This window comes from Salvelinus alpinus, chromosome 23 (genome assembly GCF_045679555.1).
Source record: "Salvelinus alpinus chromosome 23, SLU_Salpinus.1, whole genome shotgun sequence".
Taxonomy (NCBI): Eukaryota; Metazoa; Chordata; class Actinopteri; order Salmoniformes; family Salmonidae; genus Salvelinus; species Salvelinus alpinus.
Window position 1 is genome coordinate 49258213 of NC_092108.1, and position 21172 is coordinate 49279384.

Genomic DNA, 21172 nt, shown 5'->3' on the forward strand with positions numbered 1-21172 from the left:
AATGCATGTAAAAACGCAGCATCAAAATACAAAAACCATGTTTCTCATACAATCAATGGTTCAGAAATGCAAATGGTATATAGCCTAAATATTGACTGATAAGGGCCTATGGAGAATACTTTTTGTGGAATTCCACCTTTATTTTTTCCAATGCTTTATTTAGACAGATTGAAAACAGGAGGGGTAATAAGATAGTACATTTCGTTGGAACGTTACCCACTCAACCACACTAAGAAATTATTCTGGGGTGAATTGAAATTGACAAAGAAAACAAAATAAACATATTTAATAAAAATGAACGCACATCGTGCAGAGCCCGTGGTCTAGCAGTAACTCACCCGGCTTTGACACTTCACCTCTCTCCCTTCTGAAGACCGGGATTAAATTCCCCGCTCCAACCCGTCAAATCCTTTTCCCCCACCTATCTATACCCCCCTGTCATTTCATAACTGTCTCAAAGTGTAAAAACACCCCCAAAATCGATATTTTTTAATGTGTGCACGTCTTTTCAATTTGTTCATTTAATTTGACCAAAAATAAATGTACGAAAAAAATCCAACTTAATATGTTGCTCAAAATATCTACATGAGAATAACCAAAAGAGAGAGAAAATAGTGATTGAACTAATCACCTTGCATTTCCTATCTTGCCACGTAACTCTGTTTTTAAAGGATTGTGGGTAATTCAACATTTGTATACTTCATGATTCTTTCTACACAATGTTGTACGCATGTTTGAAGAAAGAACAGTATATTTAGACATTATTATTAAGCTTGTTGCGCGATGAGGTGTAATGGACAATGATGAACGGATACCAAAACCGTCAGGCAAATTGCAGTCCAATGAGGACAGCACCCATTCCCACATTCATGATTGTCAACGGAAGAGGCAAGTGCAGAATCCTCAAATCTTGTAGTGCAACCTCCAGAAGGTGCTGGTGGTTTGAACATCGGGCTTGACAATACCAGCTAAAATGACAAATTATCAAATGCATAAAACATGAATCATTACGACACTTCAGAAATAGGAATCTAATTCTGTACTAAATGGAACTCGAAAAACTAAAAAGGTGTTTAAAATTGTTTCTGTTAGTGCTTCCAGTCCCTGGCAAGGTGTTGCACAAAACTTGATTTAGTCGTGTTACAAGAAACCATTTAATGTTTCAAAACATCTCAGGATGGTGCGTTTCAAAACTCCAGAATAGTTCAGGTTTCGTCTCCTTCAGGTTGGTGGCACCTCAGTTACCACAAATGTTTATCTTACAAAGCACTTCATTTTAAACAGCACACTCTATACATCACCAACCCTTCCAAGGTCAGAATTTGACATTGACGGAAATGGACAAGAAGGCAGCCAATGCTTCTTCCATTAGAGATGACAGAGAGACAGACTTCTATGTGTATAGAATAGCTATCGGTCAGACCTACATGACATATAGCCATGTGAGTAGGATTGCAAAGGGTCGGAAACTTTCAGAGAAATTTTCCATGGGAAGTTCAGCTCTGGAATTTGGGGAATTCATCAAAAAAAGTTAGCTTATAACAGTGAACCCTTTTGTGGGGTACACATAATGCAATTCTAGGTCTTGTGGCATATTTAGGTTAAGCTACCCACTGCATGCACAGTGCATTAGTCCATCACATGTACAGCTGATTCTCAAGATCTTTCACACTAATGAGATGCTGCGAACATGAAGGCTGCTTGGTCTAACGTGGAGGGGTCCTACCCTCACATCACACCCATTGGCTGTGCTGCTCATGCATTGAAACTGCTCGTCAAGGACATCATGGCACTGAAGAAAATGGGCACACTACAGTCGTGGCCAAAAGTTTTGAGAATGACACAAATATTTTTTTTCACAAAGTCTGCTGCCTCAGTTTGTATAATGGCAATTTGCATATACTCCAGAATGATATGAAGAGTGATCAGATGAATTGCAAAGTCCCTCTTTGCCATGCAAATGAACTGAATCACAAAAAAAGATTTCCACTGCATTTCAGCCCTGCCACAAAAGAACCAGCTGACATCATGTCAGTGATTCTCTCGTTAACACAGGTGTGAGTGTTGACGAGGACAAGGCTGGAGATCACTGCTGTCATGCTGATTGAGTTCGAATAACAGACTGGAAGCTTCAAAAGGAGGGTGGTGCTTGGAATCATTGTTCTTCCTCTGTCAACCATGGTTACCTGCAAGGAAACACGTGTCGTCATCATAGCTTTGCACAAAAAGGGCTTCACAGGCAAGGACATTGATGCCAGTAAGATTGCACCTAAATCAACCATTTATTGGATCAACGAGAACTTCGAGAGCGGTTCAATTGTTGTGAAGAAGGCTTCAGGGCGCCCAAGAAAGTCCAGCAAGCGCCAGGACCTTCTCCTAAAGGTGATTCAGCTGCCGGATCGGGGCACCACCAGTACAGAGCTTGCTCAGGAATGGAAGCAGGCAGGTGTGAGTGCATCTGCATGCACAGTGAGGCGAAGACTTTTGGAGGATGGCGTGGTGTCAAGAAGGGCAGCAAAGAAGCCACTTCTCTCCAGGGAAAACATCAGGGACAGACTAATATTCTTCAAAAGGTACAAGGATTGGACTGCTGAGGACTGGGGTAAAGTCATTTTCTCTGATGAATCCCCTTTCCGATTGTTTGAGGCATCCGGATAAAATCTTGTCCGGAGAAGACAAGGTGAGCGATACCGTCAGTCCTGTGTCATGCCAACAGTAAAGCATCCTGAGACCATTCATTTGTGGGGTTGCTTCTCAGCCAAGGGAGTGGGCTCAATCACCATTTTGCATAAGAACACAGCCATGAATAAAAAAAATGGTATCAACACATCCCAACCATCCAGGAGAAGTTTGGTGACGAACAATGCCTTTTCCAGCATGATGGAGCACCTTGCCATAAGGCAAAAGTGATAACTAAGTGGCTCGGGGAACAAAACATTGATATTTTGGGTCCATTGCCAGGAAACTCCCCAGACCTTAATCCCATTGAGAACTTGTGGTCAATCCTCAAGAGGCGGGTGGACAAACAAACAAAACCCCACAAATTCTGACAAACTCCAAGCATTGATTATGCAAGAAGGGGCTGCCAGTCAGGATGTGGCACAGAAGTTAATTGACAGCATGCCAGGGAGGATTGCAGAGGTCTTGAAAAAGAAGGGCCAACACTGCAAATATTGACTCTTTGCAGCAACTTCATGTAATTGTCAATAAAAGCCTTTGACACTTATGAAATGCTTGTAATTATACTTCAGTATTCCATAGTAACATCTGACAAAAATATCTAAAGACACTGAAGCAGCAAACTTTGTGGAAATTAATATCTGTGTCATTCTCAAAACTTTTGGCCAAGACTGTACAAGAGAGTCAAGGAAATGGTTACCAAGTTATAGCAGCAATCTACCTCACCAAACAAAGTGAGAAGAATCAGAGCACCACATTTAAGCTGCCCAGCAACACCTGTTGGAGTGGTGTTGTCATCATGTTTGACAGTCTCCTGGAGGGGAAGAATCTCTGGCCATATCACAGTCTGCCGATATGGACAGCCCCATCAAGAGGATCCTGGATGATGTATTTTGGGAGAAAGTGGTAAGCAGCCTGAAACCTGTAGCAGTAGCCATTGCACGGATTGAGGGAGACAATGCCATCCTGTCTGATGTTCAGACTCCACTTGAAGATGTAAGAGAAGAAATCCGTACAGCCCTGCCCACTTCACTGTTGCTCCAAGCAGAGGAAACTGCAGTTCTGAAATATAACAAAAAGCATGAAGACTTCTGCCTGAAGCCCATACACACCTCAGCGTACATGTTGGATCCCAAGTATGCTGGCAAGAGCATCCTGTCTGAGAGATCAACAAGGCCTATGGTGTCATCACTACCGTGTCTCGTCACCTTGGCCTGGATGAGGGCAAGGTTCTTGGCAGTCTGGCGAAGTACACTTCCAAGTAAGGGCTTCGAGATGGAGATGCAATATGGCAGTCGTGCCAACATATCTCATCAGCCACCTGGTGGAAGGGACTTTGTGGATCTGAGGCTCTTTCCCCTGTTGCCTCCATCATCCTCCAAATCCCACCAACATCAGCCATCTCAGAGTGCAACTGGTTCTTGTTTGGGAACACACACACAACACAAGGGTTGAAGAATTGGTGACCATCTGTGCAAATTTGAGGCTTTTTGAGCCTGACAACGAGCCATCCTCAACAAAGTTGGAAAGTGACAGTGAAGATGAGGCCTCAGAGTCAGAGTCTGACGCACAATTGGCATAGCGTCGTCCGGGTTAGGGAGGGTTTGGCCGGTAGGGAGGGTTTGGCCGGTAGGGATATCCTTGTCTCAGTATGTAAAAAAAAAAAAAAAAAAAGTAATAAAATGTATGCACTCTACTGTAAGTCGCTCTGGATAAGAGCGTCTGCTCTTGGCCGGTAGGGATATCCTTGTCTCAGTATGTAAAAATGGAATAAAATGTATGCACTCTACTGTAAGTCGCTCTGGATAAGAGCGTCTGCTAAATGACTAAAATGTAAATGTGATTTTCCTGTTTTTTAAAATGATATTTAAACACTATGATGTCTAAATAACACTCTGAAATTATTAAATTGGTGATAATGCCCTTTTTGTGTAAGAGCTGTTTGGGGAAAAAATGCCTGGAATTTCAGACGGTTCAGGTGGGATGAGTTTTTGGCCCAGATCATGACTAGTGATAAACCGATGACATTTTTGGCTGATACCGATATCCGAAATGTTCCTTGCAAAAAAGAAAACGATACCGATAACCAATATTAAACATTTTAGCATTTTAGCACACACACATGGACACAGCAGTCTAAGGCACTGCATCTCAGTGCGAGAGGCGTCACTACAGTCCCTGGTTAAAATCCAGGCTGTATCACCGTGATTGGGAGTCCCATAGGGCAGCGTACAATTGACCCAGCGTCGGCCGGGTTTGGCGGCATTGTAAATAAGAATTTGTTCTTAACTGACTTGCCTAATTAAATAATGGTTACACACACACAGAACAAACAAAAAAATTGCCATATGTACGTATGTCCCCATTACCAGTAAAACATAATCAAAACCTATTTTTTTCACTTACTTGCTGTGCTGTTTCGTTGCTCAGTCTCAACCATCAGCCATCAGATTATTTCTTACCAATGACCAGAAATCTTTTATTTGCATATGGATCCTCCTACTTTGAAGGGGTAAAGTCTACACCCCTCAAACTCAACTCTGGACCTCGAAGATAGTTCCACTGCATTTTTTATTGTTCCGCTCTAATCAAGGACTGATATAGACCAGGGACACCAGGTGTGTGCAATTAATGATCAGGTAGAACAGAAAACCAGCAAGCTCAGGACCTCGTATGGTAAGAGTTGAGTACTCCTGGTCTAGACGATCCTATCCACCAATCAGGGCTGTGTATGTAAATATTTACATTTGTATCAATACGCCCACACGATCAGACTGAGCATTTTAAAAATGCCAAAAGGACGCTCAGGGATATAATGAATAAAAAATATATTTGGAGTTATCTTCATGAACAGTGACGATTTAAAAATAAAATTAAGAAGACTGCATGGGGGGGCTTTAAGTAATTGATTGATTATCTTCACAGATTGTACAGAGATTCCACTAATCTGACTTCAAGGTTCTCTTCTCAGTAAGGTGTATTTGCCCCTCCACCCTGACATCAGTATACTGTGCATCGAGTATTCATGTTAGTGAGATAAAACGATGCCTGCCAAATGTCCCGTCATCATTTTTGCCTCAGCATGGTTTGAGGAGCATTGCAATATAGGAGGCTAGCATATGATGTGTAGCAACAAAAAATGCACTTCCTTGGAATCTTCCAACAGGCATGAATCAAATGCTGCAAACCTATCATGTTCTCCAACTTTTTCATCATATTCAGTCAGGGATCGTTCCTCAAGATAAACTAGATAAGAATTAAGTCTTTGCCTTGGCAAAATGCTTTTAAAAGATTAGAGCACATAGTGCACAAAAAAGGATGATCTAAAAGGCTTAAAGTGAAGTATCTGTAGCGCTAAATGTAGCGCTACACGTGCAACACAGCATTCTTAACCTAGCCCACAAAGTCTGCTGTGTGGATCGAGCAGTCATTTGAAAGATTACGGACATTTCAGCGAGACAACTTGAAGGCGAAATCAGTATGAAGGGGTTGCTTAACTTTTTCCACATTTTGTTATGTTACAGCCTTATTCTAAAATTGATTTTAAAAAATGCTTTTATCTATCTACACACACAATACCCCATAATGACAAAGAAAACAGGTTTGGAATTTTTTACATATGTATTAAAAATTAAAAACTGCACCATGCTGTGGGTATGTTTTTCAGAGGGAGAGACTGGGAGACTAGTCAGGCTCGAGGGAAAGAAGAACGGAGAGATCCTTGATGAAAACCTGCTCCAGAGCACTCAGTACCTCAGACTGGGGTGAAGGTTCACCTTCCAACAGGACAACGACCCTCAGCACACAGCCAAGACAACGCAGGAGTATTTGTACTTATTATGGATCCCCATTAGCTGCTGCCAAAGCTGCTCTTCCTGGGGTCCAGCAAAATTAAGGCAGTTTATACAATTTTAAAACATTACAATGCGTTCACAGATTTCACAACACACTGTGCGCCCTCAGGCCCCTACTCCACCACTATCACATATCTACAGTACTAAATCCATGTGTTTGTATGTACAGTGTGTATGTTATCATGTGTGTATGCATGTGTCTGTGCCAATGTTTGTGTTGCTTCACAGTCCCCGCTGCTCCATAAGGTGTTGTTTTAAATCGAATTTTACTGCTTGCGTCAGTTACTTGATGTGGAATAGAGTTCCATGTAGTCATGGCTCTATGTAGTACTACGCGCCTCACAAAGGCTCGCCTCTGTTCTGGACTTGGGGACTGTGAAGAGACCTCGTGGCATGTCTTGTGGGGTATGCATTAGAGGTCGACCGATTAATCGGAATGGCCGATTAATTAGGGCCGATTTCAAGTTTTCATAACAATCGGAAATCGGTATTTTTGGACACCGATTTGGCCGATTAAAAAAAATATATATAAAAAATAAACTTATCTTATAAAAAACAATCAATCAATCATAATCACTAGTTAACTACACATGGTTGATGATATTACTAGTTTATCTAGCGTGTCCTGCGTTGCATATCATCGATGCGGTGCGTATCGTTGCTCCAATGTGTACCTAACCATAAACATCAATGCCTTTCTTAAAATCAATACACAGAAGTATATATTTTTAAACCTGCATATTTAGCTAAAAGAAATCCAGGTTAGCAGGCAATCTTAACCAGGTGAAATTGTGTCACTTCTCTTGCGTTCATTGCACGCAGAGTCAGTGTATATGCAACAGTTTGGGCCGCCTAATTTGCCAGAATATTATGCAATTATAACATAACATTGAAGGTTGTGCAATGTAACAGGAATATTTAGACTTATGGATGCCACCCGTTAGATAAAATACGTAACGGTTTCGTATTTCACTGAAAGAATAAACGTCTTGTTTCGAGATGATAGTTTCCGGATTCGACCATATTAATGACCTAAGGCTCGAATATCTGTGTGTTATTATGTTATAACTAAGTCTATTTGATAGAGCAGTCTGACTGAGCGGTGGTAGGCAGCAGCAGGCTCGAAAGCATTCATTCAAACAGCACTTTCCTGCGTTTTGCCAGAAGCTCTTCGCTGTGCTTCAAGCCTATCAACTCCCGAGATTAGGCTGGTGTAACCGATGGCTAGCTAGTTAGCGGGGTGCGCGCTAATAGTGTTTCAAACGTCACTCGCTCTGAGACTTGGAGTAGTTATTCCCCTTGCTCTGCATGGGTAACGATGCTTCGAGGGTGGCTGTTGTCGTTGTGTTCCTGGTTCGAGCCCAGGTAGGAACGAGGAGAGGGATGGAAGCTATACTGTTACACTGGCAACACTAAAGTGCCTATAAGAACATCCGATAGTCAAAGGTTAGTGAAATACAAATGGTATAGAGAGAAATAGTCCTATAATTCCTACAATAACTACAACCTATAACTTCTTACCTGGGAATATTGAAGACTCATGTTAAAAGGAACCACCAGCTTTCATATGTTCTCATGTTCTGAGCAAGGAACTTAAACGTTAGCTTTTTTACATGGCAAATATTGCACTTTTACTTTCTTCTCCAACACCTTATTTAAACCAGATTGAACATGTTTCATTATTTATTTGAGACTAAATAGATTTTATTGATGTATTATATTAAGTTAAAATAAGTGTTAATTGTTGTAATTTTCATTATTTCAAATATATAAAAATCGTCCGATTAATTGGTATCGGCTTTTCTTGGTCCTTCAATAATCGGAGTTGAAAAATCATAGTCGGTCGACCTCTACTGTGTACATCCAAGGGCCAGCCGTGCTGCCCTGTTCTGAGCCAATTGCAAATTCCCAAAGCCCTTTTTTGTGACACCTGACCACACGACTGAACAGTAAGTAGTCAAGATGCGACAAAACTAGGGCCTGTAGGACCTGCCTTGTTGATGGTGTTGTTAAGGCAGAGCATCGCTTTATCATAGACAGACTTCTCCCCATCTTAGCTACTACTGCATCAATATGTTTTGAACATGACAGTTTACAATCTAGAGTTACTCCAAGAAGTTTAGGCATCTCAACTTTCTCAATTTCCACATAATTTATTACAAGATTTAGTTGAGGTTTAGGGGTAAAGTGAGTGTTTTTTTCCAAATACAATGCTTTTAGAAATATTTAGGGCTAACTTATTCCTTGCCACCCACTCAAACTAACTGCAGCTCTTTGTTGAGTGTTGCAGTCATTTCAGTCGCTGTAGTAGCTGACGTGTATAGTGTTAAGTCATCCGCATACATAGAAACTCTGGCTTTACTCAAAGTCAGTGGCAAGTCAGTGGACCTAAACAGCTACCCTGGAGTGGCTTCGGGACAAGTCTCAATGTCCTCAAGTGACCCAGCCAGTGCCCGGACCTGAATCCAATCGAACATCTCTGGAGAGACCTGAAAATGTTATTCAATTCAAAAAGGGGATTTGATTTGAAAATAGCTGTGCAGCGTCGCTCCCCATCCAACCTGACAGAGCTTGAGAGGATCTGCAGAGAAGAATGGGAGAAACTCCCCAAATACAGGTGTGCCAAGCTTATAGCATCATAATCAAGAAGATTCAAGGTTGTAATCGCTGCCAAAGGTGCTTCAACAAAGTACTGAGTATAGGGTCGGAAAACTTATGTTTATGTTATATTTCAGTTTTGTATTTTTTTTTATAAATTAGTAAACATTACTAAAAAGCAGTTTTTGCTTTGCTTTGTAGTTATGGGGTAGTGTGTAGATTGAGGGGGGATTTAAAAAAAATCTATTTTAGAATAAGGCTGTAACGTAACAAAATGTGGGAAAAGTCAAGGGGTCTGAATACTTTCCGAATGCACTGTAAGAGGGAGTACTAAAATGTGCTTTCAGCAGGCACAGTCATGATAGCTTAGTTTAGATGTTGATAAGTGGTCCACTACTAGAAACCAAATAATGACTCACTCTCAATCAAGAGAACAGCAAGATAAACTGGAGTTTAAATCATTAAAACCTCTCTAAGGTACGTGGGACAGTAGCGTCCCACCTCGTCAACAGCCAGTGAAACTGCAGGGCGCCAAATTCAAAACAACAGAAATCCCATAATTAAAATTCCTCAAACATACATGTATTTTACACCATTTTAAAAAGATAAACTTGTTGTAAATCCAGCCACAGTGTCCGATTTCAAAAAGGCTTTACGACGAAAGCAAACCAAACGATTATGTTAGGTGAGTGCCTATTCACAGAATAACACAGCCATTTTTCCAGCCAAAGAGAGGATTCACAAAAAGCAGAAATAGATAAAATTAATCACTAACCTTTGATGATCTTCATCAGATGACACTCATAGGACTTCATGTTACACAATACATGTATGTTTTGTTCGGTAAAGTTCATATTTATATCCAAAAATCTGAGTTTACATTGGCGCGTTACGTTCAGTAGTTCCAAAACATCCGGTGATTTTGCAGAGAGCCACATCAATTTACAGAAATACTCATTATAAATGTTGATGAAAATACAAGTGTTATGCATGGAACTTTAGATCCACTTCTCCTTAATGCAACCGCTGTGTCAGATTTCAAAAAAGCTTTACGGAAAAAGCAAACCATGCAATAATCTGAGTACGGCGCTCAGAGCCCATACAAGACAAAAAGATATCCGCCATATTGTGCAGTCAACAGAAGTCAGAAATAACATTATAAACATTCACTTAACTTTGATGATCTTCATCAGAATACACTCCCAGGAATCCCAGTTCCACAATAAATGTTTGTTTTGTTCGATAATGTCCATCATGTATGTCCAAATTCCTCCTTGTTGTTCAAGCGTTCAGTACACTTTCCAAACTCACGACGCGCGTGCAAGTCCAGCGGAAAGTACGGACGAAAAGTTTAAAAAGTTATATTACAGACCGTAGAAACATGACAAACGAAATATTGAATCAATCTTTAGGATTCAGAAATGCGATGGAACAGAGCTCGCTCTCACATGAACGCGCATGGTCAGCGCATGTTCAGCTCATGGTAGACCTTACTCAATCCCCTCTCATTCGGCCCCACTTCACAGTAGAAGCATCAGACAAGGCTCTAAAGACTGTTGACATCTAGTGGAAGCCTTAGGAAGTGCAACATTACCAATATCCGACTATCTTCAATAGGGAATGAGTTGAAAAACGACCAACCTCAGATTTCAAAAATATGGTCCCGTGTGGCTCAGTTGGTAGAGCATGGCGCTTGCAACGCCAGGGTTGTGGGTTCATTCCCCACGGGGGGACCAGGATGAATATGTATGAACTTTCCAATTTGTAAGTCGCTCTGGATAAGAGCGTCTGCTAAATGACTTAAATGTAATGTAAATGTAATTTCCCACTTCCTGGTTGGATTTTTTCTCAGGTTTTTGCCTGCCATATGAGTTCTGTTATACTCACAGACATCATTCAAACAGTTTTAGAAACGTCAGTGTTTTCTATCCAAATCTACTAATAATATGCATATTCCAGCTTTTATGGCTGAGTAGCAGGCAGTTTACTCTGGGCATGCTTTTCATCCGGATGTGAAAATACTGCCCCCTACCCCAAAGAAGTTAAAAGACAAATTGGTCTCGCTCATTGAAGTAAAGGTTGTGAGCATTCTCTGGCTGGTTCATATAGATGGGGTACAAAAAAGTAACACCTTCCGAATAATTGAGTTGCAACCCCCCTGAGTTGCAACCCTCAGAACAGCCTCAATTGGTCGGGGCATAGACACTACAAAGTGTCGAAAGCCTTCCACAGGGATGCTGGCCCATGTTAACTCCAAAGCTTCCCACAGTTGTGTCAAATTGGCTTAATGTCCTTTGGGTGGTGGACCATTCTTGGTACACAAGAGAAACTGTTGAGCATGAAAAACCAAGCAGCGTTGCAGTTCTTGACACACTTAAACCAGTCTGCCTGGCACCTACTGCCATACCCCGTTCAAAGACACAAATCTTGTCTTGCCCATTCAACCTCTGAATGGCACACATACACAATCCATTTCTCAATTGTCTCAAGGGTTAAACCCCCTTTAACAGGTCTCCTCCCCTTCATCTACACTGATTGAAATGGATTTAACAAGTGACATAAATAAGGGATCATAGCTTTCACCTGGTCAGTCTCATGGACCCAAACAATTTGAACTTCTACTTTTAAAAATCCTCTCTAAAAACAAGTCTATCACCGTTGCCGCCTGCTATAGACCACCCTCTGCCCCCAGCTGTGCTCTGGACACCATATGTGAACTGATTGCCCCCCATCTATCTTCAGAGCTCGTGCTGCTAGGCGACCTAAACTGGAACATGTTTAACACCCCAGCCACCCTACAATCTAAGCTTGATGCCCTCAATCTCACACAAATTATCAATGAACCTACCAGGTACCACCCCAAAGCCGTAAACACGGGCACCCTCATAGATATCATCCTAACCAACTTGCCCTCTAAATACACCTCTGCTGTTTTCAACCAAGATCTCAGCGATCACTGCCTCATTGCCTGCATCCGTAATGGGTCAGCGGTCAAACGACCTCCACTCATCACTGTCAAACGCTCCCTGAAACACTTCAGCGAGCAGGCCTTTCTAATCGACCTGGCCGGGATACCCCTGGTCGATTAGGAAGGATATTGATCTCATCCCGTCAGTAGAGGATGCCAGAGGATGCCTGGTTATTTTTTTTAAATGCCTTCCTCACCATCTTAAATAAGCATGCTCCATTCAAGAAATGTAGAACCAGGAAGAGATATAGCCCTTGGTTCTCTCCAGACCTGACTGCCCTTAACCAACACAAAAACATCCTATGGCGTTCTGCATTAGCATCGAACAGCCCCCGCGATATGCAACTTTTCAGGGAAGCTAGAAACCAATATACACAGGCAGTTAGAAAAGCCAAGGCTAGCTTTTCAAGCAGAAATTTGCTTCCTGCAACACAAACTCAAAAAAGTTCTGGGACACTGTAAAGTCCATGGAGAATAAGAACACCTCCTCCCAGCTGCCCACTGCACTGAGGATAGGAAACACTGTCACCACCGATAAATCCACTGTAATTGAGAATTTCAATAAGCATTTTTCGACGGCTGGCCATGCTTTCCACCTGGCTACCCTCACCCCGGTCAACAGCACTGCACCCTCCACAGCAACTCGCTCAAGCCTTCCCCATTTCTCCTTCTCCCAAATCCAGTCAGCTGATGTTCTGAAAGAGCTGCAAAATCTGGACCCCTACAAATCAGCCGGGCTAGACAATCTGGACCCTTTCTTTCTAAAATCATCTGCCGAAATTGTTGCAACCCCTATTACTAGCCTGTTCAACCTCTCTTTCGTGTCGTCTGAGATTCCCAAAGATTGAAAAGCAGCTTCGCTCATCCCCCTCGTCAAAGGGGGGGACACTCTTGACACAAACTGCTACAGACCTATATCTATCCTACCCTGCCTTTCTAAGGTCTTTGAAAGCCAAGTCAACAAACAGATTACCGACCATTTCGAATCCCACCATACCTTCTCCGCTATGCAATCTGGTTTCAGAGCTGGTCATGGGTGCACCTCAGCCACGCTCAAGGTCCTAAACGATATCTTAACCGCCATCGATAAGAAACAATACTGTGCAGCCGTATTCATTGACCTGGCCAAGGCTTTCGACTCTGTCAATCACCACATCCTCATCGGCAGACTCGATAGCCTTGGTTTCTCAAATGATTGCCTCGCCTGGTTCACCAGCTACTTCTCTGATAGATGCAGTCTATAACAGTGCCGTCCGTTTTGTCACCAAAGCCCAATATACTACCCACCACTGCGACCTGTACGCTCTCGTTGGCTGGCCCTCGCTTCATACTCATCGCCAAACCCACTGGCTCCAGGTCATCTACAAGACCCTGCTAGGTAAAGTCCCCCCTTATCTCAGCTCTAGCACGCGCTCCAGCAGGTATATCTCTCTGGTCACCCCCAAAACCAATTCTTCCTTTGGCCGCCTCTCCTTCCAGTTCTCTGCTGCCAATGACTGGAACGAACTACAAAAATCTCTGAAACTGGAAACACTTATCTCTCTCACTAGCTTTAAGCACCAGCTGTCAGAGCAGCTCACATATTACTGCACCTGTACATAGCCCATCTATAATTTACTTACGGCGCCGAAAAGAGATGGCCGCCTCGCTTCGCGTTCCTTGGAAAATATGCAGTATTTTGTTTTTTTATGTGTTATTTCTTACATCGGTACCCCAGGTAATCTTAGGTTTCATTACATACAGTCGGGAGGAACTACTGAATATACGATTAACGTCAACTCATCATCGTTCCTACCAGGAATATGACTTTCCCGAAACGGATCCAGTGTTTTGCCTTCCACCCAATACAATGGATCTGATCCCAGCCGGCGACCCTGTGCGACGCCGTAAAAGGGGCAAACGAGGCGGTCTCGTGGTCAGGCTTCGGAGACGGGCACATCGCGCTCCACTCCCTAGCATACTACTCGCCAATGTCCAGTCTCTTGACAATAAGGTTGATGAAATCCGAGCACGGGTAGCATTCCAGAGAGACATCAGGGATTGCAACGTGCTCTGCTTCACGGAAACATGGCTAACTCAAGAGACGCTAACGGAGTCGGTGCAGCCAGCTGGTTTCTTCATGCATCGCGCCGACAGAAACAATCATCTTTCTGGTAAGAAGAGGGGCGGGGGGGTATGCCTTATGATTAACGAGACGTGGTGTGATCATCATAACAACACACAGGAACTCAAGTCATTCTGTTCACCTGATCTAGAACTCCTCACAATCAAATGTCGACCGCATTATCTACCAAGGGAATTCTCTTCAATCATAATCACAGCCGTATATATTCCCCCCCAAGCAGACACATCGATGGCCCTGAACGAACTTTATCTGACTCTTTGTAAACTGGAAACCACACACCCTGAGGCTGCATTCATCGTAGCTGGGGATTTTAACAAGGCTAATCTAAAAACAAAACTCCCTAAATTCTATCAGCATATCGATTGTGCTACCAGGGCTGGAAAAACCCTAGATCATTGTTATACTAATTTCCGCGACGCATATAAGGCCCTCCCCCGCCCCCCTTTCGGAAAAGCTGACCACGACTCCATTTTGTTGATTCCAGCCTACAAACAGAAACTAAAACAACAAGCTCCCGCGCTCAGGTCTGTTCAACGCTGGTCCGACCAATCTGAATCCACGCTTCAAGACTGCTTCGATCACGCGGATTGGAATATGTTCCGCATTGCGTCCAACAACAATATTGACGAATATGCTGATTCGGTGAGCGAGTTCATTAGGAAGTGCATTGACGATGTCGTACCCACAGCAACGATTAAAACATTCCCAAACCAGAAACCGTGGATTGACGGCAGCATTCGCGTGAAACTGAAAGCGCGAACCACTGCTTTTAACCAGGGCAAGGTGACCGGAAGCATGACCGAATACAAACAGTGTAGCTATTCTCTCCGCAAGGCAATCAAACAGGCTAAGTCCCAGTACAGAGACAAAATCGAGTCGCAATTCAACAGCTCAGACACAAGAGGTATGTGGCAGGGTCTACAGTCAATCACGGATTACAAAAAGAAAACCAGCCCCGTCGCGGACCAGGATGTCTTGCTCCCAGACAGGCTAAACAACTTTTTTGCCCGCTTTGAGGACAATACAGTGCCACTGACACGGCCCCCTACCAAAACCTGCGGGCTCTCCTTCACTGCAGCCGAGGTGAGTAAAACATTTAAACGTGTTAACCCTCGCAAGGCTGCAGGCCCAGACGGCATTCCCAGCCGCGTCCTCAGAGCATGCGCAGACCAGCTGGCTGGTGTGTTTACGGACATATTCAATCAATCCTTATCCCAGTCTGCTGTTCCCACATGCTTCAAGAGGGCCACCATTGTTCCTGTTCCCAAGAAAGCTAAGGTAACTGAGCTAAACGACTACCGCCCCGTAGCACTCACTTCCGTCATCATGAAGTGCTTTGAGAGACTAGTCAAGGACCATATCACCGCCACCCTACCGGACACCCTAGACCCACTCCAATTTGCTTACCGACCCAATAGGTCCACAGACGACGCAATCGCAACCACACTGCCCTAACCCATCTGGACAAGAGGAATACCCATGTGAGAATGCTGTTCATCGATTACAGCTCAGCATTTAACACCATAGTACCCTCCAAACTCGTCATCAAGCTCGAGACCCTGGGTCTCGACCCCGCCCTGTGCAACTGGGTCCTGGACTTCCTGACGGGCCGCCCCCAGGTGGTGAGGGTAGGTAACAACATCTCCACCCCGCTGATCCTCAACACTGGGGCCCCACAAGGGTGCGTTCTGAGCCCTCTCCTGTACTCCCTGTTCACCCACGACTGCGTGGCCATGCACGCCTCCAACTCAATCATCAAGTTTGCGGATGACACTACAGTGGTAGGCTTGATTACCAACAACGACGAGACGGCCTACAGGGAGGAGGTGAGGGCCCTCGGAGTGTGGTGTCAGGAAAATAACCTCACACTCAACGTCAACAAAACAAAGGAGATGATTGTGGACTTCAGGAAACAGCAGAGGGAGCACCCCCCTATCCACATCGACGGGTCAGTAGTGGAGAAGGTGGAAAGTTTTAAGTTCCTCGGTGTACACATCACGGACAAACTGAATTGGTCCACCCACACAGACATCGTTGTGAAGAAGGCGCAGCAGCGCCTCTTCAACCTCAGGAGGCTGAAGAAATTCGGCTTGTCACCAAAAGCACTCACAAACTTCTACAGATGCACAATCGAGAGCATCCTGTCGGGCTGTATCACCGCCTGGTACGGCAACTGCTCCGCCCACAACCGTAAGGCTCTCCAGAGGGTAGTGAGGTCTGCAGAACGCATCACCGGGGGCAAACTACCTGCCCTCCAGGACACCTACACCACCCGATGTCACAGGAAGGCCATAAAGATCATCAAGTACAACAACCACCCAAGCCACTGCCTGTTCACCCCGCTATCATCCAGAAGGCGAGGTCAGTACAGGTGCATCAAAGCAGGGACCGAGAGACTGAAAAACAGCTTCTATCTCAAGGCCATCAGACTGTTAAACAGCCACCACTAACATTTAGCGGCCGCTGCCAACATACTGACTCAACTCCAGCCACTTTAAAAATGGGAATTGATGGAAATTATGTAAAAATGTACCACTAGCCACTTTAAACAATGCCACTTAATATAATGTTTACATACCCTACATTACCCATCTCATATGTATATACTGTACTCTATATCATCTACTGCATCTTGCCATCTTTATGTAATACATGTACCACTAGCCACTTTACACTATGCCACTTTATGTTTACATACCCTACAGTACTCATCTCATATGTATATACCGTACTCTATACCATCTACTGCATCTTGCCATGCCGTTCTGTACCACCACTCATTCATATATCTTTATGTACATATTCTTTATCCCTTTACACTTGTGTGTGTGTATAAGGTAGTAGTTGTGGAATTGTTAGGTTAGATTACTTGTTGGTTATTACTGCATTGTCGGAACTAGAAGCACAAGCATTTCGCTACACTCGCATTAACATCTGCTAACCATGTGTATGTGACTAATAAAATTTGATTTGATTTGATTTGATTTAGCCCAAACAACTACCTCTCCCCCTACTGTATTTATTTATTTAGCTCCTTTGCACCCCATTATTTCTCTCTACTTTGCACATTCTTCCACTGCAAATCTACCATTCCAGTGTTTTACTTGCTATATTGTATTTACTTCGCCACCATGGCCTTTTTTTTGCCTTTACCTCCCTTATCTCACCTCATTTGCTCACAGTGTATATAGACTTATTTTTCTACTGTATTAATGACTGTATGTTTGTTTTATTCCATGTGTAACTCTGTGTTGTTGTATGTGTCGAACTGCTTTGCTTTATCTTGGCCAGGTCGCAATTGTAAATGAGAACTTGTTCTCAACTTGCCTACCTGGTTAAATAAAGGTGAAATAAAAAATAATAAAAAATAAAATGGAAAGAGCAGGTGTTCCTAATGTAAACTCAGTATATGTTAAATGTTATATCACTCTTGCAAAAACTACTTAATTCCTATCGTCATTCATCTTATGTCTGCACAAAAGAATGTTGAGTAATTCAATTTACTTCCAAAAAATGTCCTCAAGCAGTCTGTAGGCTATAGATTCACATCGTTTTTTTCTAGGTTATGTAGCCTACACGTGTCATTATGGCGTGAATTACTGGCTTTTGGAGGACTGCTTTTAAAATCGTAAGCTTACCTGCACCTGGTACATAATTCAGTCAAATAGGAGGATTGTTGAAGTCGAATAGGCTAGTTCAGCACTTGGTTGCTGAACCTTTTCACCACAGAAGGCTTGGACAGGCTGTCCCTTGCTCACGGAGTTGACTGAACACGGAGTTGACACTCTGTTTTCGTATCCAGCTAGCTCCTACCCCATCCGCGAAGAGAGGTCCCGTACCATTAGTCAACGATCAACGTTTCTCAAACGAGCCAAATTACTATCACAAACTAACGTATTGATTCTGAAAGGAGCCCGGGTCATGTTTCCAATATTTACACAATTGTAAATGGTATTTGTTTCAAAATTGCAGCAGCATTGCGCTCGGGGCTATCTATTTAGGAGGGCAGAATGAATGGAGCTTCCGTTGTCCCAACCCCTGAAGAGACAGTGCACTCTCGCTCTATCCGACTCGTCCGCTCACGTGCCCCCCCCCGTATTGAACGAGAATACAGCCTGAATCAACGTGAGATGTCGTTAACCCGACATGCTCTTTTGAGAAGACGCGGGCGGCAACATGAATATTTTATGACATTTCATAACAAGTACTGCTCACAGTTGTTTTTACCCCCCCCCCCAAAAAAAAAAAATATATATATTCTACTATTTTTCTGTGCAGGCAGACATGTGTTATGAAGGTTAAGAGCCTAAAGCCAGCAAGATTCCCATGTCATCCATTTGTGCTTTTCAAAGAAATTGAGAAACAGAGCAGAATCTATGCAATTTTCCACTAGTCTACCAGAAGTGATAAAGCGTTAGGTTTGAGTGAAATAACTTTTTAAGAATCGTAAGTCAACCTCTCAACAGAGGCAGCTTATCAATTTAGTCCTTGTCGGCAGGTGGCTGAGATCTAATTTAGCCAAAACATGCAACCGTGGAGAGCAGGCAGGCTAGTGATGGGCGTTCCGGTTCTTTTCAGTGAGCCGGCTCGTTTGACTCAGCTCACCAAAAAGAGCCGGCTCTTTTGGCTCCCAAACGACTCTTTAAAAAAATATGTTTTGTATTTTTTCAAGTCAAACAGTTTGCGATAGTTTGACTATGATTGGTGTTAAAAAAAATCTAATTAAATTATTAAATGAAATCATACTCTACCTTAACCACAATGTATTTCAAATGCATTGGTTTGTTATGATAAAGAATGCTATTAAACATTTGCATTTAAAGTATAACGTTTTAATGTATATAAACAAAGTGCATATAAATGTAACAATTAAAAATGAATACCATCTGAACAACATAATGATAGAATATTGCACCATATCAAAGAAAAATAAATAACAATGTGAAAAACTGCAGCATCCCACTTAAAACATTAAACTGGTTCCTCTTTTCTCTCTCTTCTTTATTGCCATGTTATAACCAGCAGCACACAGCAATGCTGACCATATTTTGCTTTTATTAAAGATTTGCATTCAGAAACGCAAGCTGCCTCACTTTCGAAGGGCTGATGCGGTTTCTTCTCTCAGTAATTATTTGTCCCGTTTTTGAGAAGACCCTCTCAGAGGGAACGGATGAGGCCACTATGCAGAGTCTCCCTGTCATGACTTTAGTAAGCCGTGGGTAGACAGAGGCCTTGTTTAGTAAGCCGTGGGTAGACAGAGTCAACGCCCATCACTACAGGCAACCATGTACCAATTTGTTCAGACAAGAATAGGAAACAGTCTGATTAAGTCCATTGACCTGAGAAATTGACTTTCCCTATCCCATAATTATTTACTGTATAAGATCTACTTGTGCAGTGGCAAGAGAATATCAGGCACCCCAATGAAGACTGATGTGGAATCAATTTAATTGAATGAAATGTGCTCTCTGTATTTTGCATAATATGTTGGTATTTATTGGCTTATTCGGATCCCCATTAGCTTTTGCCGAAGCAGCAGCTATTCTTCCTGTTGTTGAGTGTTCATGTTATGCCTCTCTAGACGATCAATTTTTTCACATAGTCTGCGTAGAAAATACATGTTTACACTTCCTGTATCAATGACTTAAGACCCTATTGACCCATATTTGCCCACATCATTATACTTCGGAAGGAAGAGGGTTTTGTGTTGTGGATTTATAGGCTCAAAAAGACAACTGTTGACAAAAAGCTATTTCGATAGAGATTCTCCATTGACAGTCCTTTATAGTCCAGGACTAGGCTCAATCTGTTTCCGGGAAACCAGACAATATAAACCTCTTCATTAAGCTTTTACTGACCTAAAACACTCCCACATCTACATCACAAAATACAACACAACATCATCACATTTTCCATGCATGACAATAATAGACCTTTGTTGACCTATCTATTTTCATCAAAGACTACCAAAGCAGCAGACTGGATTGGAGCCAGTCTCTTCATTTGGAACAGAGACCTCTGGATTACAGACACATTTCCGTTTGGGATTAAGATTATCATTCAATTACATTTGATATTTTGTTCCCCCATAAACAGCGAGACAATCTCATCCACAGATGGTGTGGCCAAAAACTGGGCACCAGTCACCAATGTAAGAATGATTTCAACATGGAAATTGGGATAATATTTGTTTGAGTCATTGATCATTAAGATTTCAGTCTTTAGTCACCAATTTAAAAAGAAAGTTTTTGAATTCCCAATGTGTTATTACTATGATTTCAACTATCTAAAAGCACAACCAAATTCTCTTGGAAAAACAATGTCTGATTTTTGGTTTATTTGTCATCTAAATGTGTTATCACTGAACCTTCAACCATTTAAAAGCACAACAAAGTTCAAATATACAATGTCAGATATTTTGTATTGACACAACTTAATGTGTTATCACTATTATTCATCTAATATCACAACCAAATGACCTGGATTGCAGTTGAGATTACATTAAATGTACATAGTGCAGGCAATCAACGCTGTTCAAGATTCTGCATAGATTATTATAGCAATTGTGAAGATTTCCACAAACCTGTGATCTTTGCATGCTATGTTGAACATGCACACGTTCTATGATTACATAAGAAGACATTTACAGCTACATTAACCTCAATATGGCCATGGATGTGTTAAATAAATACTGTTACATTAGTTTGTAAGATAGCCTTAAATTTTCTCTATTTACTGTAATTACAAAAGTAATATTGAATTGTGTTTGGTTGACAACACAGCCAAATTTCAACATTTAAAATAGACGTATCTAATGCTTCAAATCAAATCAAATTGTATTGGTCGCGTACACAGGCTTAGCAGATGTTGATGCGAGTGTAGCGAAATGCTTGTGCTTCTAGTTCTGACAGTGCAGTAATATCTAACAAGTAATCTAACAATTCCACA

General features: G+C 42.4%; 1 protein-coding gene across 2 annotated transcripts in view; it reads right to left on the reverse strand.

Annotated features, from left to right (window-relative positions):
- The window catches only part of pex5lb (peroxisomal biogenesis factor 5-like b), a 136140-nt gene extending 117735 nt beyond the window's left edge, over window positions 1-18405 (reverse strand). The window contains exon 1 of one of the 2 annotated variants that reach the window (XM_071362649.1): window positions 17863-18405. In XM_071362649.1, the coding sequence (XP_071218750.1) occupies window positions 17863-17877 (15 nt within the window). In that variant the 5' untranslated portion in view covers window positions 17878-18405. The remainder of the gene's footprint in view (window positions 1-17862) is intronic. The other variant, XM_071362650.1, reaches the window with a different exon arrangement.
- Between the last annotated feature and the right edge of the window lie 2767 nt (window positions 18406-21172).